Here is a 16,779-nt window from a genome sequence, read left to right as displayed (position 1 = left end):
CCAGGCTTCTGGGGGCGGAGGGACCCCGGGTCCCCGAGGCCTCAGCTCTGCTCCCCGTGGCCTGCCCCCCACCCCAGACCTGGCTCTGCCTTCGTGTCCAGGCTCCCCAAGGAGTGCAGGTTGTAGTGCCTTAGAGAACGCCGGGCGCTGCTAAGAGGGTCAGGCGCCTGGGGAGACGCAGCCCCCGTCTCACCGGCACTGAGCGCTCGCCGTGTACGCTGAGCACATGCCCTGGACCAGGCTTCCTCCTGCGTCTCAACCCTGAGGGTTAGACCCATTTTATAGAAGGGGCGTGTGAGGCTTAGAGGGGAAGGGACTTGCTCGTGATCACACTCCTGGTCAGCGAGGGAGCCAGACCGGAGACCCGGGACCTCGAAAGCCGTGCCGCAGCCGTGTCCTCTGACCCTCACAGGCGAGGACTGCCTCCCCTGCTACTATGGGAGCATGGGACAGGGTGGTGTCGGGGGGCGGCTGTGTCACTGGAAGAGCAGGGAAAAGGGTGTCACAGGTGGAGGGCCCTGCAGGGGCAAAGGCCCTGAGGGTGGAAAGAGCTTGGCCTGTCGCACAGAGAGGGACCAGCGTGCAGGAGGGTGGGGAAAAGGGAGAGAGCAATGTGTGAGCTTATGGTGCAAACCAAGACCAGCCGCTCCAGCGCCGGCTTCCGTGAGCATCTCAGAACCTCTTTTTTTCTTTTCTTTAACATCTTTATTGGAGTATAATTGCTTTACAATGGTGTGTTAGTTTCTGCTGTATAACAAGGCGAATCAGCTATACATACACATACGTCCCCATATCTCCTCCCTCTTGCATCTCCCTCCCACCCTCCCTATCCCACCCCTCTAGGTGGTCACGAAGCTCTGAGCTATGCGGCTGCTTCCCACTAGCTATCTCTTTTACGTTTGGCAGTGTATATATGTCCCCGCCACTCTCTCGCTTTGTCCCAGCTTACCCTTCCCCGTTCCCGTGTCCTCAAGTCCATTCTTTACGTCAGAAGCTCTTTTAATCGGTCTCTGAGTGAGGTGAGCATCTCGGCCTGGGTGTGCACTGTCCTGAGTAATACTGTCGCGTTGACTGTGCCCGGAGTCGACCAGGTCTGGGTTCACATCCCACCTCTGCTACCTACTCACTTTATGCCCTCGTGGAGTTTCTTAACCTCTCCGAGCCTTGACTTCCTAGTCTGTGAGATGGGGGTGAAGCATCCTGCCCCCGGAGGTTTTGGTAAAGCACGTAAAGCGTAACTGGGAGTGCTGCTGGCTTGGGACTGCAGTGCTGACCCCTGAGAGCCCTAGAGAGTGTGGTGGGAGGCAGGGAGTCCCGCCAGGCGTGCTCTGCAGACTGTGGGCGGGGCCCAGGACTGGGGCGGGGCCTCCTTGCCATAAGGTCGTTCGGGGGTTTTCCTACACATAGTAGGACAGGCCCTGAATGCAGAGCAAACAGGGAAAGCCAAAGCACCTTCAAACTGTCCCCAGAAAAGTGAGCGAGCGGGAGCCACTGTCCCCCGCTCTAACCGTGTGCCCTTCTCCCCTAGCACTGCTGCGGGAGGAAGTGTCCCGGCTCCAGGAGGAAGTCCACCTTCTCCGGCAGATGAAGGAGATGCTGATGAAGGACCTGGAGGAGTCGCAGGGCGGCAAGTCCTCCGAGGTCCTCGCGGCCACCGAGCTCAGGGTCCAGCTGGCCCAGAAGGGGCAGGAGCTAGCCAGAGCCAGAGAAGCGTTGCAGGGTGAGTGACAAGTGGGCGACAGCTCCCTCCCCTCCCTCGCCTGGGCCTCAGCTGGGGCCACAAGGACACCAGGAGCCAGGGTCCTGCCTCTGCAGGGGCAGTGACGTGGCCCCAGGAGCCTCCCGGCGCCCAGTCCCCAGCCCAGGCTGCCCCTTCCTTTTTGGGTGGAATCCTGCGTCTTGCTGGGTCGGGTACAGATGTCATTCCCTCCTGCGGTGTGACCGCCTCGTGTTCTCCATCACTGCCGGTCCTGGGGCGCCTCCTTCTGAGGTGTGTGAATGGCAGGTAGTTATCTTTGCTGAACGAGGATGCTGACCCAGAAGCTGGGTCGCCTCTTACTCAGCGCTCTCAGGGTCCTGCGGCGCCTCCCCTCACAGGACAGTACAGGGGTGCTGGGTTTTGTGCTGGAGGACACATCCCTCCCCCACTTCACTCGTGCTCACGGTGGTGGGCTCTCCGGGGGAGGGCTCAGGCCTCTTCTCTGGTTGCTAGCTCTGTAGGAGCTCCCCTCTAGGGAGCGCAGCATCCAGCCCTGGGTTGGGGGAGGAGTTAGGAGAGAAACTGCTTCAGGAGACCACTGGGCGCACGTGTCCGCTGCTTTCCTCAGAGCCGGCCTGGGGTACTGGCAGCCGGCATACCCATCTCTCCTGGGAGCCACCTGCCCACACTGCGTCTCACAAGGTTATTTGAGAAAGGTTGGGAGTCATCCCCTCCCAGTCCTGCAACGTGAAACGTTGGGGGAGAAAATATCTTGGGTGGGGTCTGCCTTGACCTCTTGAGCCCCGCTTAGTGTCTTTGATTCTCCTGGGGGGGGGGAGGGCAATAAAACTTGGCACCCTCCTTTCCACTTACCACTTCCTAGAACGATAAATACTCTCTCGATAAAGACTTCATTGCTGAGGCCAAAGCAGGTTTATTCCTTCGGTTGGTTTCGGGCTGCGGTAGCAAAGACCCCAGAACAGGGTGGCTTAAAGAATCTGTTTGTCTCTCTCTTCTGTAACAGTCCCAGGGGGCATTTCAGGCTGGTGGGCATCTCTGCTCCCCTCGGCCTGTGAAGGATCCAGGGAAAGGGCCAAAATTCAGGGTCAGAGATTCCCTTTGGCAAGAGCGTGGCCTCAGGGAGTGCTGGGCGTCCGTGTCCCAGCTACAAGGCTAACTGGGCGGGGAGGGAGAGGGGATTGTGCTGGATGGTTAGTCGGCCCTGTCCTTGTGGGTGTCCCTGACCACAGGTGTGAAGGGAGCCGCAGAACACTGGCTAAGCCAGCTGTCTGGCCAACACGCCACCACCCGTCCCCCCGGAAGCCTGGGATGCCGGTGCGCCCTCACCCGGCTGCGCCAGCCCCTCTCTGCGTTCTCCCCAGCAGTACATGTTACTCTTAAAGCTGGGTACACACTTTCCTGTTGGGGTGTTGTTTCCGGTGGGGCCACCTGGACAGTGTTCTGGGTGGTCTCTTCAGGCCGTAGCAGGCAGGTGGTCTGCGTCACGGTGCAGCTGACGCCGTGTGAGCAGAAGTCACTGTGCCAGGCACGCGTGCTTTCTCTATGCAACCCTCCTGCGGTCCAGGCAGATCTATACAAGCTCCCTCCACTCCCAGCTTCCCGGGGGCCTCGGAACATCCCCACCCTTCTCAGGAAGGAGATCCAAGTCTCAGGAGTCTCCCATGGGCACGTGTTGCTGGGTCCAGGCCGTGTGAGCTGACGTCCTTTGGTCTCGCCAGGTTTCACGATCCTGCAGAGTCGAGGCTGCCTCAGGCAGCAGCCAGACGCTGTCTCAGCCTCCTTTGCCGGTGTTCATTCCAGGACAGAGTCACCTGCCTTCTGTGTCCTGGGCCACGGAAAGAATTCTCACCTGTATTCCCCCTTCTGTACCTGGGAGGAGGAGGAATACCTCTCTCTGCTGTTCCTGTGCCCAGGGGTGTGGGCAGGGAGTGAGCAGAGGCTCATTTACCCACCGACTGCCCAGCTCCTGGAGCAGACGGCTCTCCAGACCTCAGTGTTCTGATCTGAGTGATGGGACAGTAACAGTGAATTAAATGCGGTCGTGTCTGTGAAGGCGGGAACCATGCTGTGCACCCTCGTCCGTTTAGCCCACAGGGCACAGAGCTATGCAGGCATTTCTTCCCAACTCTGTGCTGTACGATTTCTTATCCATCCGCAAAGGTCCTCAGGGCCTTGCTCAGGGACCCAGAGATCCCCCCAAGGCGACTGCTTTGTAGGAACAATAATCTCATCAACAAGGACTCGTCAGTATTCATTCAAGGAAAGCCTTATTGAGCACCTACTGTGTTCCAGCACTGTTCTATGCACTTGGTCTACCATTCATCCCACCACTCCTGCTGGAAGGTTTTAACCCCTTTCACAGATGGAGACAGCTGAATGAGGCTCAGGGAGGTTAAGTAACTTGGCCAAGGTGACAGAGCTAATTAGCAGCAGAGTCCGAAACTTTTTCCACTGCACTAAACACCTCATCTCCCCTCTGGATGAGGTCACGAGGGGTGAAGTTGGCCTGGACAAGAGAGACAGGAGGCCATCCTAGCTCAGTCACGGGGACAGCAGACTCTGGAGTCAGATCTGGGCATGAATCCCATCTCTGTCACTTACTAGCTGTGTGACCTGGGGCAAATTCCTTAACCTCTCTGAACCACAGTTCCTTTGCAGAAGGCAACAGTAACAATACCTACTTTTCTTATAATTGAGGCCAATAATAGTAGCTACTTCACAGGTTGTCATGAGGATTAAATGAGGTATAAAGTGCTTGGCCCAGTGCCAAGTACTATTAGTGCAAATACTTAGTGATTATCTAATGAGACAGGGCTTGGCAGGCTTCCTCAGATCTGTTTGGAGATGTTGGTCGCCTGATTCCCATTTGGGGTAGCCCAGACCTTAGACCCCCTGAGCCCATCTAAGTTCAAGGTAGCAAGCAACTCAACCATCCTGCCTGGCATTCTACAAAGTCATAAATAAGATGCTTCCTCCCCAGCCACAGCACATGGTGAGTAAATTGCAGACAGATGTGGGCAGAAGGAGGCTGGGGCATGAAAAGGGATTTCTATGCCCATAATGAGAAGGATGAGAATAAACGCACAAGCCAAGTACGCGGCAGATGTTGGGCAACACTTGTTAATAACCAGCGTCCCTGCGGTGGGAAAATGCAAAGCCCCCAAAGACTTCCACTCTGGCCAGTCCCCACCGGCCCACCCTCAGTCTTTGGTTTGGGGTTGGTTGAAACTGGAATTCTTCCGCACGTGAGAGGATTAGGAACTCAAGCAAACATGCAAACATTGATGGTTCCAACATCAAAGCAATGAAAAGAATCAAGTCTGGCGAGAATGGGGGTTTAGAAGTTTCCTTTGTTTCTGTGGGGACGAGTCTGGGAATGTTTGGTTTGGGATTTTGGTCTCATCGTGAGTTTAAAGGCAGAAGCCCTGAATGATTGTTTAATAAGGAATGGTGTCATCGCGTGAGTAAACTCACCCCAGAGTCCCCGCATGACTGCAGCCCTACACCTGTGGTGAGCTGGTTGCCCGTGGGACCCCTGTGGGGTGTCTTGATTTCCCCAGGCCCCCTCAGTTGCATTGATTTCTCCGAGAAAACGTGTCTAAATCTTCAATTTATTTTAAAAGGACAGTACTAAACCCATTGCATGCTAACATTATTTTTAAATGAAAATGACTATTTTCCTAAACAAAAAGATTTGAGGGAAAAGAGCAGCATTGTTTCACAATTTTGCAAAAATTTTTTAATGTCTGACTCCATAGAAGACTGCTGAGTTCTCGTTAACTACTCTTTCAGTCAGGCTACTATGATTTGTTGTTTTGGTTGAAAATCTAGCATCACACAGATGTGTAGCTGGAAGAGAAAAGAGTGTATTAGTTGCCTTATTAGATAATTATGCATATTTTCCTTTGACTTCATACTAACTCACCAAATGGTAGTTTCTTAGAGGTTTGCTGAGTGTGGAATTATCCAGTGAAGGTTTTGTGCTCTGTTAGGATGGACAAAACCATGGGTCTAATTGGTACTTTGAATGGCTATTGTACCCACACATGATTGTTTTTTAATCTAACATTGATCACTTGGAAAATATTGGTTCACTGAGCAACGCACATCCTCCAAATCTTGGCATATTTCAGTATCCAACATCAATAAGTCATATCTGTTAACATCACCACCAATCTCATTAGAAAAGTCTTTAAGTCTTGAGGAGCTGGTGAAATCATAGTGGCAGATCAGGTTTGCCCAAATTTGGATTTTTGCTCAAAAGTTCAAGTTTTATCACTGGCAACAAATACTGTCATTTGTTTTCCTAGAAGTAACAGGCTCACTTACTTCACGTGTTCACTTAGCTCAGTAGTTTGCCAGATACTATAGTTTGTACGTTGGTCCTTCTTTCAAGTACAAATGGTGAGCTACGAAAAAGTGGCTAGTTTAGCTGGCAACTCAAACAGTTGCACACATAATTTTCCTTGAGACAGCCATTGTACTTTGGTATGCAGCAAAAGAACTTTAAGTGTTTTTCCCATTTTATTAAAAAATATGTACTTGGGAATCAAGTTTTAATAGAATTAATTATTTTTACAGCTTCATCAAGGTTATTCTTAAGTAAAACTCTCCTCCCCCCCTTTCTTTCAACTATGAGTACATTGTGTAAAGAACTCAGTGACTACTAATACAGTTTGATGCCACTGTTATGATTTCTGCTAAGATGTCAGCATTTTACCCAGCATTGCTTTTGCACCAGCATTGCAAATACTAACACAGTAAAACAGGCAAATAATGTCAGAGTGTTATTATGAAAATAGTTTTCCTCTTGGACCCCCTGCAATGTTATTGTTGGTGGTAGTGGTGGTGACAGCTAGCATTTTTAAGCACTTTTTATATGCCACACACTTTAGCTCCTTTAATTCTCACTATAAGAGTATGAGGTGGGCTGTCAATGTGCCAAGATTACACAGCAGTACCTGGTTAGGGCCAGGTTCAGAGCTCAGCAGGGTGGCTCTGGAGCCCTTAGGTGACACTGGCAGGGGCAGAGAGGGCATTACTGCAGGGGAAATAGCTTGAGCAAAGGCAAGAAGGCCAGCCTGTGTATGGGGGTGGGAAGGCGGAGGCTTTGCATTCAGGGCTGTACCCTGAAGTTCAGGGACATGGAGGTTTTGAGCAGGAGAAAGCAGTATGAGGAGTGAGGTGTTGAAGGTGTTCCTGTGTCCCTTTCCCACCCTCTCCTTGCCTTTGCAGCCTCGTCTCCTTCTAGCACGTGGATGCACATGTTATGTACACGTGGTTCCTAGATGTGCCTGTGGATCCTCTCCCTTCTTTCTCCTCTGAGTCTTTGTGTTTGCTCTTCTTCTCCCCCAGCCTCCTGATGGTCACTCTTCCTCCAAGTCCTGATTCGGGCTCTGCTTCCTCTAGGAATCTTTCTGAACCATCTCCACTCGATGGGTCCGGGGCCTGTGGTTGGCGGGATCATACCCCTTCACCCCCAAGACGTCTGCATCCTAATTTCTAGAGCACGTGAATATGGTAGTTTACGTGGCAAAGGAGAATTAAGGTTGTTAATCAGACATCCTTAAAATGGAGGGATTATCCTGTAGGCCCAGCGTAATCCCAAGGTTCCTTCAGAGTGAAAGAGGAGGCAGAAGAGTCAGAGAGAGAGAAAGTCAGAGAACAGAGGCTGGACATTCAACGTGAGGACCCAATCCACCATTGCTGGTGTTCAAGGTGGAGGACGAGTCCACAAGCCAAGGAATGTGCGTGGCCTCTAGAAGCCGGGAAAGACAGCTTCTCTCCTAAAGCCTCCAGAAGGAATGTAGCCCTGCCCACACCTTGCTTTTAGCCCTCTGAGACCCATTTCAGACTTCTGACTTCCAGAACTATAAGATACTAAATCTGTATCTTTTTAAGCTACTAAATTTGTAGTTATTTGATACAGCAGCAGGAGGAAACTAGTAAGGGCCCCTCCTCCCTGGACTTCACAGCCCTAGATGCTGAGCTCCCTCAGGACTCAGCGCACATGGAGGGGCGTCTGTTTCCTACCCGGTTTGCCACTTGCCAGGCTCCTACAGGCACAGTACCCAGCACAGACTCAGCCTCACCATCGGAACAAAGTCGATGATTGGTGAGCACGGCGGCGAAGAAATGATGCCCAAGTTTCCTCTCTTCAGCACAAGGAATAAGCCCTGTTGGGGCCTCTTCCCTGCCTCACAATGAGTCACCTGTCCTAGACTGAGCTCCTGGCAGGAACTGAGCCTTATTATTTAACTTGCTCATTCAACAAATGTTTCATGAAAACTTCCCCACGATAGAACCTGTGCCTGTGGCTCAGATAATTCAGAGGCAAGTGGGACCCAGGCCCTGCCCAGAAACCCACAACATACTCAATGCAAGTTGGTTGAATAATATATGTTTTCATGACCAACGAGGCTTGAAGAGAAGAATCTACGCCACAGATATTCTGCTTGAAGAGTTCTGGGGTGCAGAGAATGTCTTAGGCCTTGAGCAGCAGGGGACACCAGTGTCCTTTAGGTTCCTAGCAGGTGTGGCCATGCTTTGGCTGCCATTGTAACCAGTCCTGCAGGCAGTGGGGTGGTAGGTGGCCTGAGTGGCTGTTGAATAGAATGATGTGTTACTGATGCTGGGATGGCTCTGCCCACCTGCTTTTTTACACACACATCCTTGTCTCCAGAGCTGTGTGGGTTTGAAAAGCAACTTAAGGTTTCCTGTTTCCCTTCCCACATCCGCACTCCACCCTTTGTCTCATTCCTTGCATCAAAGACTTGTTCATCTTCTGGGCCGTCCGTCGCCCTGGGTTGAATTTATGTCCTCCTCTTCAATAAGTAAATCGTACATAGAAGCTTCCACTGTTTCTTAGGCCATCTAGCCTGATGCCCTGGGGGCTGCTGCCCCTCTGTCCCACAGCACTGATGTTGAAGACGCTTAGCTGGTACATCTTAGAATTTGGTGGAAGCTTCCAGAGAGTTTTAACTTTACAGACAGAGCATCTTCCTAATATACTACCGACCGTTTTTCACAGTTGACAGATCCCCCTTGAAAGCTCCTCAGACTCCAGATTTGATCCAGCTGAAAATAATCTATGGTCAGGTGGAAGAAGTGTCCAGAGTCTTTGCTGTTCTGTTGCAGCTCTGGCTGGGCTGTGTGTCTCTAGCAGGTTAGCTGCTTCACCTGGCAGCTGGATTCCCAAAAACGAGCACATGCCCTAATGCACATGTTTTTTAACAGGTGTTTCTTTGGAGTAGTTTGAGGTTTCCAGAAAAGTTGCAGAGTCCCTCTGTGACCGGTTCCCCATCCTCAGCATCTTAGATAGTGCAGTGCATTACAGGGACGCTTTTCAAGCCGCTTCCTGCTTTATGTTTGCTATTGTCTCATTGGCCAGAGCAAGTCACATGACCAAGCCCAGCATCATGTGGGCGGAGACTCTGGAGGCTGTGGTTGCAGGGAGGTGGTGTTCGTTGGCAGCCATGACTGAGGATCTGCCACAGAGAGCATTTTAAATAGAATCATATCCAGAATCTGCTTAGAGTCCTGGTGTCTGGTGACTGACAGCACATGGCATCGACCTTGTCCCTTTTGACTCCTTTGCTTTTTATAGGTTTTTGTACCCGAGTGACTGATGTCCTCTCTCTTCTCCCTGTCTGGGGTTTTCGTCCTGGGCCCTTGACTCTATGAGTTGGAAAGGCAGCCAGTCCAGTCCCGTCCCCCCAGGCCCCCTTTGCCACCCTTCCCGCCTGCCCAGGCCAGAATCTGTTCCATGGACCCCCCAAACAATGATCCTTTCTGGGGTCTCCTTCAATGCTTTGGGTCCAATTCTCAGTAGACTCCGCTGTGTATTAATGTTCTGATTATCCTGAGAAAAGAGGAAGGACTGGTTAGTTTGAAAATACTCAAGACACCCTCCAGGACTCACCCTCCACATAGCCGATGCTTGTTTAGGAAGCAGGTACCAGAGCCCAACCTCTTCCCTATTCAGAAAAAACCTTGTACACCCATTCTATAGTTGGGATGACTGAAGTGTGAGCACATAGTAAATTGCTTTTGGGCAGTAATCACCACAGCTAACGTTTATTAGCACTTGGACTATGCCAGGCACTCTAATTGCTCTGCCTGCACGAGCCCATTGATCCTCCCAACAACCCTCATTAGGTGAGTGGTGTTTATTAGCCTCAGTCTCCCCATCTACAAAATGGGGATGAGAGAGACTAAGGATTTTTCTAATCTCCCGGCTAGTAGACTTGAGAGCCCACACTTGATGTCCAGTGACTCTAGTTTCCAAACCTCTGTTCTTAGCAGATACGCTTTTTATTCTAGGCGTCTTAGGGGTGGTTGTAGCAGTAGAGAGGAAGGGAGTGAAATCGGAAAGAGAGGAGAAAGATGGACAGATCTGGGTTTGGAAGCCCAGCGTTCTTAGCTGTCACTCGGACCCCTTGAGGCACCGGGATTTGTGGATTCGTTCTTAGTCTTTGCTCTGGAGCTTGTCCCAGGGACTAAAGGCGTCAAGGCTGGTCTCGGGGACACACAAGCCAGGAGCTTCTCTTCCCAACCTCCTCTCCTTCCACTGCTCAGTGAACACACTTCAGTCCCAGGAAATGCCAGTGGCCTCGGCTGCCATATTTAAGAAGTGAGCAAGGGCTGCAGACCTTGAGCTGCTGCTTTTAGTTAATCCCCACTTCCCGCCCAGGAAGTGTCAGAGATTGATCGGCTGAGAGGAGGAGAACAGAGCACAGTGTGAGAAAAGCCAGGTGCTTGATATGCCTTTCATAAGACATTGCCCAAGACCCTGTTCAACCCTGTTTGGAGCTGTGGCCTCTATCACTGTGCAGGCCCATCTTGCCGTGATGGGGTCAGGACATGGCCCTGAACCCGTGGCAGGAAGTGAGAGCCACACTGGCCTCTGTCCTGGGAGAAGAGCTTTGGTGTGAGCCAGGCCGGGGCGGGAGGGGGCGGTGGGCTTCAGAGCTGGCCCTCCTTCTGGGGCAGCCATGGTGGGTACTGGCCCAAGGTGGCCATGGACACAGGGTCAGGTCTGAGAGGGACCTCCACTGTGATTCTCCTCAGCCCTGGTTGACTCCCCAGGGGATGCTGTCCTGGCCTCAGACAGGGATCTGGGGGTGAGCTTCCTTCCTGGAAGAGCTGCCCCTGATGATGGCTGAACAGGAGAGGGGGGAGCAGATCTCTGTGGGCCTTGAGCACAATATGAGGTGTGGGTGGCAGGCAGGGGCAGCACAGTTTCACTCAGACGTAGCAAGCCTTCTCGGGGATCTCCTGGGCTGGCCCTGTGCTGAGGCCTCCACCCACCTCATCTTCACATTCTCCTCAGATCCAGCCCATGACATAGGTGGAGTTAGCCTGACTTTACAGTTGGGGAAACTGAGTTTCCAAGAGGGTCATACTGCATGCTGGTCTCAGTGTTTGGACTTGAAGTCTCATGCCTGACACAGATCCCTTCCTACTGCACCAGCATTCAATTCTGATCAGTAGAAATCTCTTCAGTGTTGATAAAATCTTACCTAGAACCCCACTCACTTATTCATTCAACAAACACTTGTTGAGGTCCTCCTATTGGCCAGGCATTGTTCTGGGCCTTTGGGGTGTATCTGTGAGCCAAACAGACAGATCCGTTTCTCATGGATCTGCTGTGTAACAAACAGCCCCCAAATCTCACCAGCATTTTTCTTACGTCCCGTGATTTTGTGTGTCAGGGACATGGCAGGGTGCAGCCGGGTGATTCCTGAGTTCCACATGGTGGGTGAGGGTTGTGGGTTCTGCTGTGGTGGGCTGTTCCGCTGGAGAGTCCAAGACAGCTTCACTCACGTGTCTGGTGCCTTGGTGGGGTGTCTGGGCTCAACTGGGACTGACAACTAACACACCCATTTGTGGCCCCTCCAGCATTGTAGTCAGACCTCCTCCACAGGCTCGGGGATCCCACAGAAGGAGTTCCAGGAAGTCAAGGAGCAAGCTGTAAGGCTTCTTGGTCTCAGACATTACTTAGTGTCATTTCCGCTGCATTCAGTTGGTGACAGGCCAGCCACAAGGCCAGCCAGACTCCACCCTATAAAAAGCACGTATGGGAAGTATTATTGTGTCCATCTTTGCGAAAATACCATCTGCCACATAGGGGAGGGAGAAGGCCAACAACAAACAAGAAACATAGAAAAACTAAGACGTATGTGTTAGAAGACTGTCGGTACTAGGGGGACATAGAAATTGTACAGTGAGATGAGATAGGACCCAGCCATGCCACTCCTAGGTTTTTACTCACCTAGGAAATATATATATCTGCACAAAGACTTGTACACAAATGGTCCTAGCAGCTTTATTTGTAATAGCCAAAAACTGGAAGCAGCCCAAAAGTCCATCAACAGAAGAATGAGTAAACAGACCAGTATATCCTACAGTGGAATCCCGCTTGGCAATAAAGCAACAAACTATCTAGACATGCAGCCGCATGACGGGTCTCAAAATCATTACGCTGAGTGCCAGAGTCCAGAAGGAAAAAAGTATATCCTGTGTGGTTCAATTCATGTGAAACTCTAGAGAATGAAACCTAATCTGTAGGGACAGAAAGATCAGTGGTTGCCTGGAGGGTGGGGGAGGGGCAGGAGTGTGGCTTTCAAAGGGGAAGAGGAGACTTTTGGGGTGACGGATGTGTCTCTATCTTGACTGTGGTGGTGGTTTTGCAGGTGTTTACGTATGTCAGGTTATATCACATGGTCCACGTTACATACGTGCAGCTTATTGTACGTTATTTTATTAGCAGTAAAGGTGTTTTAAAAGGAGGGTGTGGTGGCTTAGGAATCCTGAGCACGAGGCGTTTTGGAGTGAAGGGCATTCAGTGCCCCACGGGCCACACTCAGGCAGCCTGCAGCTTAGCCTTCATGCTGGCCTCGGCAGGTCACAGAGGGGACCCAACCCCAGGTGGGAAGCGCCCTGTCCTATCAGGGCACCAACACCCAGGGCTCCTGGGCTCCAGAAACAGGCAGAGACCAGGGAGGTCCAAGGCTGTCGCGTGTGCTGTGGCCTGGGCTCCCAGCCCAGCTCTTTACATAGGTCCAATGACATGGGCTGGCCAGTGGCTATGACAAAAGCTGCTAACAACCGGGTGAGCTTCATGCCCAGAGCCTGACGTGGGGACACAGAAGGAGGAGAGGCATTTTGGGGCACTGAGCTAAACACTCAGAACAGTCTAGAAAGGAGCTTTCTGATTCAGCTGGAGGCCAGGTGCTATGGTAGGGAAAAGATGGAGGTTAAAATCCAATGGCTTGGGAATTCCCTGGCGGTCCGGTGGTTAGGACTCCACACTCTCACTGCTGAGGGCCCAGGTTCGATCCCTGGTCAGGGAACTAAGATCCCACAAGCCACGCTGAATGGCCAAAAATAAATAAATAAAATTTAAAAATCCAATGGCTCCATAATATCTTAAAAATTAATACTTCTATTTAATGTATAGGTAATGAATACAATTTTTTTATACTCGTTGAATATTTCCCTGGGCCAGGAATACATGGACTTTAAAGAATGATCTCGGATAGGTTTCACCATTTTTCTGATGAGAAGGTTGAGAGCCCGAGAAGCGAGCTGCTGAAAGGTGGGATTTAAGCCAAGGAAGGTGTGCCTGGCTCTAGGACCTGTGGGGTATAGCCAGTGCCCTCCACAGCCCCATGGGGAACCCGCTGCTGTTTGTTTCAGTGGCTAACAGGTTTTTAAATGATGAATCCTTTGTGCCGTGTGTCTCAGGGACAGGCTGGGTCTGTGAATCCGAGGCCCCGGGGCATGTCGGAGCGGGCTGTCCTGAGTCAGGAGTTCAGGACTCTCCTACAGTGTTGCCCTCAGCCTCTGCGGGCCTCATCTGGTGGGAGAGTTGGGCTGAGTGTTCTTTTGAGCCCCTGTTGTAAGGTACCATGAGCAGAACACTACTCAGAATGCAGGGGAAAATACCTGTGTTGCGGGGAGAACAAGCCAACCTCTGAGAAAGCCAAGACAGCAGCCTGACACTGCCCACTGACTGCACAAGTGGTCATAGAAGTGGTGCTGGTGTCAGCGTGTCCCTGGGTCACACCCGCTGGGCCTCTGACTGCCGCCAGGCCTCCCACTTTCACCCCAGCCCAGGACCTACACCCCACTGCTGACCAGCAGCCCTTAGCCTCTGACCTTCACAGCCCCTGAACTCCAGAGAAGTCGCTCGACCAGGAGCTCTGCACCATGAAGATCTAGAAGAATCTTTCTGATTCAGGCCTTGCCAGCAGAGTGGTGCCCAAGGAAAGAAAGGTCTTTAGCAAGAACCCGTGGGCTCAGGCAGAAGGAGGGGGATGGCCCAGGGCCAGTCAATACCCCTAAGCCCTGCCGAGCCCTCAGGGAGAGGCTGGGCCGTGCTTCTCTCGGCCGGTGTTGGCTCCTGGCTGCCCTGAAGATGGGCCTGGTTAGATGCAGCTAGAGAAGCGTGGGTCATCCCGGTGCTACTAACCCTTCTATCTCCCACCCAGTGTTCAGCCCTGGACCCAGCACGTGGCAGGGGACTCATAAACAGGTCTGAGATGAAGGTGGAAGATGGAAAACAGCACGGAGCCGTTGGGACTGTCCCTTTTGGGGGGAGGTGGCTGTTGACTCAGCAGTGTAAGGCCGGGAGCGCCTTGAGGTCGGGGCCTGAAGTGTGTTTGTCTCTGTGTCCCTATGATTGTCCCACTCCTGCTGCTGAGGAGTGAACAAGGCCGGGGAAGCAGGCAGAGCAGAGACGAAGCGCGCGCTGGGCCCACAGGGCTGGCACACAGTAGGTGTGCAGGAAACGGGCCAAGAGCAGGGGGAGGGCTCAGCCCACGTGAAATGTGCCCACAGTGTGTGACAGACCCGGAGGGTCCTGTGCGTGCGCAGCGCCCCTCAGCCTGGCTTCTCCAGTTACATGACCCACTGGTGCCATCTCAGGCTCCGACCTGTGTCTCCTGCCAGGATGACCGTGGAGTGCGTCACGCTCCCTGCTCCCTCCCCAGGCCAGGCGCAGGCGTGAGTGGAGAAAAAACAAGGGCGCAAGCCTTTCTTTCTTCTTCCTGGTTCAGGTGACTGCAGACTGGGGGAGAATCACTCCCTTCAGGGGCAGAACGGGCTGGGTGGCCCTGGGTGGCACGCAGCGGAGGGATGGACTGGGAGCTTTGGCCAGGTTCCGTCAAAGCAGGGCCATTTCCTGGCTGGAATTCCCGGAGGAGCGTGGCTTTGGAGAACCGCCACAGAGGCTGAACACTCACACGCTGCCCAGGCCCACTCGGGGGCCGGCTCCGCATTGCCCTGCCAGCGCCAGCCCTCTCGGCCGCTCACCTGGGCAGGGCTGAGTGTCATCAGTGTCAGTTAAGCCTCACACGCGCTGTGAAGTTGTGTTGGCATCTTGAGGTCAGTTTCTGTTCCAGGCAAAGTCTGTCTCCCCAGGGGCCTCTCGCCTCCTGCCCTTCCCAGCTGTGGCATGTTCTTGCTGAAGCCCTCTTTCTTTCCTTGGTCACCGCACTTTGCTGGAGAGCCAGAATCAGAACGGAGTCAGAATGCTGCTTCTAGATGTTCATGGCCCAGAGCTCATAGGTGAGCGACTTCTCCAGAGTTTGGGGACTGCAAGGTCAATGGGTTTGAGAATAACACTCTTACTGGCCCGTTCAAGACACTGGGTCAGGATGGAGAGCAAAAGACGTGGCTGGTTGGTGATGTTCCAATGATCAGAAGCACCCAGCACCTTGGTCCATGTGATCACGGGAGGAGGTTGGAGGTGTGTGATCACGTCAGTGGGACTGTTTTGTCCTCTTTTCAGATGAGAAGGCGGTAAGATAGTTCCCCCTTTCCCCTTTTTGGCATCTTCCATACCCCCCAGTGAAGCTCCTGGAAATAGTCTTCTTCTTCTGTTGGATTTCTCTTCATCGGAGAGGGTTTCTTCTTCCTATTTTTCTGGAATTCAGACACCCCCACCCCCGCACCTCCACCCCAGGCTGCCAGCAGACTTACAGGGCAGTTTCTCGTTGGTGATTGACGGCCACCGAGCTCTGTGGAGTTTGTGTGGGCTGGAGGCCCTGCTTGCTGTGAGGGCTGGGTGTGTGGAGGTGGCATTGCTCCCCTGCAAGTGTGGGGCCTTTCCCAGGCAGAGGTGGGCTTTCTGAGCTGTTTCTAGAAAGGGGATATGAGGCCAAGGCACAGTGACCTCGACCTCTGTTGCTAGTTTGTTAGTAGCAAGTGGAAAAGATGGTGAATAATTTGGGGGTGGGATGTATAGGGAGAGGTCAGTGCCCCCAAGAAAAGGGGCTTCACCTCTGCCATGTTATACTCTGCAGGAGTGCCGAGAGCAGGGCAAGCAGAGGATTTCCTGTTCAAACCAAGCAACTAGGAGATATTTATACAGGGAAGGGAAGGTGCCCTCTGTGGTTCTAGGTTGGGTCCAAGTTGTCAGGAGAGAAATGAATAGTGGAAAGGACCTGTCCTTCACTGAACACCTACAATGCACCATCAACCAGAAAAGTAAATACCTTGTGTAATGCTCCCCACTGTCCTACAAAGTTCCTTTCTTTTCTCCTTTTCTCCGTGTGAGGAACATAAGCTTGGAGAGGTTGCATGACGTGCCCAAGGTCACATGGGTAGTAGAGCCAGGACTAGGCTTGGTGTCCCCTCCACTTGAACTTGGACAAGTTGTTCAACTCTCCTCCCCCATTGGTAGAATATCCCCATCAGTATCATAATAGCCCCTACCCAGTGGTTGGGGGATTAAATGAGATGATTCATAGAAAGAGGTTGGAACAGTAAATATTTATTTATTAAATATCAGCTGCTCTTATTATTATTCTTTTTTTTTTTTTTTTTTTTTTTGCGGTATGCGGGCCTCTCACTATTGGGGCCTCTCCCGTCACGGAGCACAGGCTCCGGACGCACAGGCTCAGCGACCATGGCTCATGGGCCCAGCCGCTCCGTGGCATGTGGGACCTTCCCAGACCGGGGCACAAACCCGTGTCGCCTGCATCAGCAGGCGGACTCCCAACCACTGCGCCACCAGGGAAGCCCTATTATTATTCTTTTACTAAGTTCAGAGT

The 16,779-nt window shown here is 52.4% G+C and overlaps 1 protein-coding gene across 4 annotated transcripts in view; it reads left to right on the top strand.

Moving 5' to 3' along the window:
* LOC113622177 (kazrin) overlaps positions 1-16,779 on the top strand; it is a 421,388-nt gene that overhangs the window by 337,272 nt on the left and 67,337 nt on the right. For all 4 annotated transcript variants that reach the window (XM_027110107.1, XM_027110108.1, XM_027110109.1 and 1 more), the window contains one exon: positions 1,529-1,720. In XM_027110107.1, coding sequence (XP_026965908.1) covers positions 1,529-1,720 — 192 coding nt within the window. The remainder of the gene's footprint in view (positions 1-1,528; positions 1,721-16,779) is intronic.

This window comes from Aethalodelphis obliquidens, unplaced genomic scaffold, assembly GCF_003676395.1.
Source record: "Aethalodelphis obliquidens isolate GAN/ISIS:26980383/991018 unplaced genomic scaffold, ASM367639v1 scaffold9, whole genome shotgun sequence".
Lineage (NCBI taxonomy): Eukaryota > Metazoa > Chordata > Mammalia > Artiodactyla > Delphinidae > Aethalodelphis > Aethalodelphis obliquidens.
Note: the sequence above shows the minus strand (reverse complement) of the source record. Positions and strands in the feature narration are given on the sequence as shown.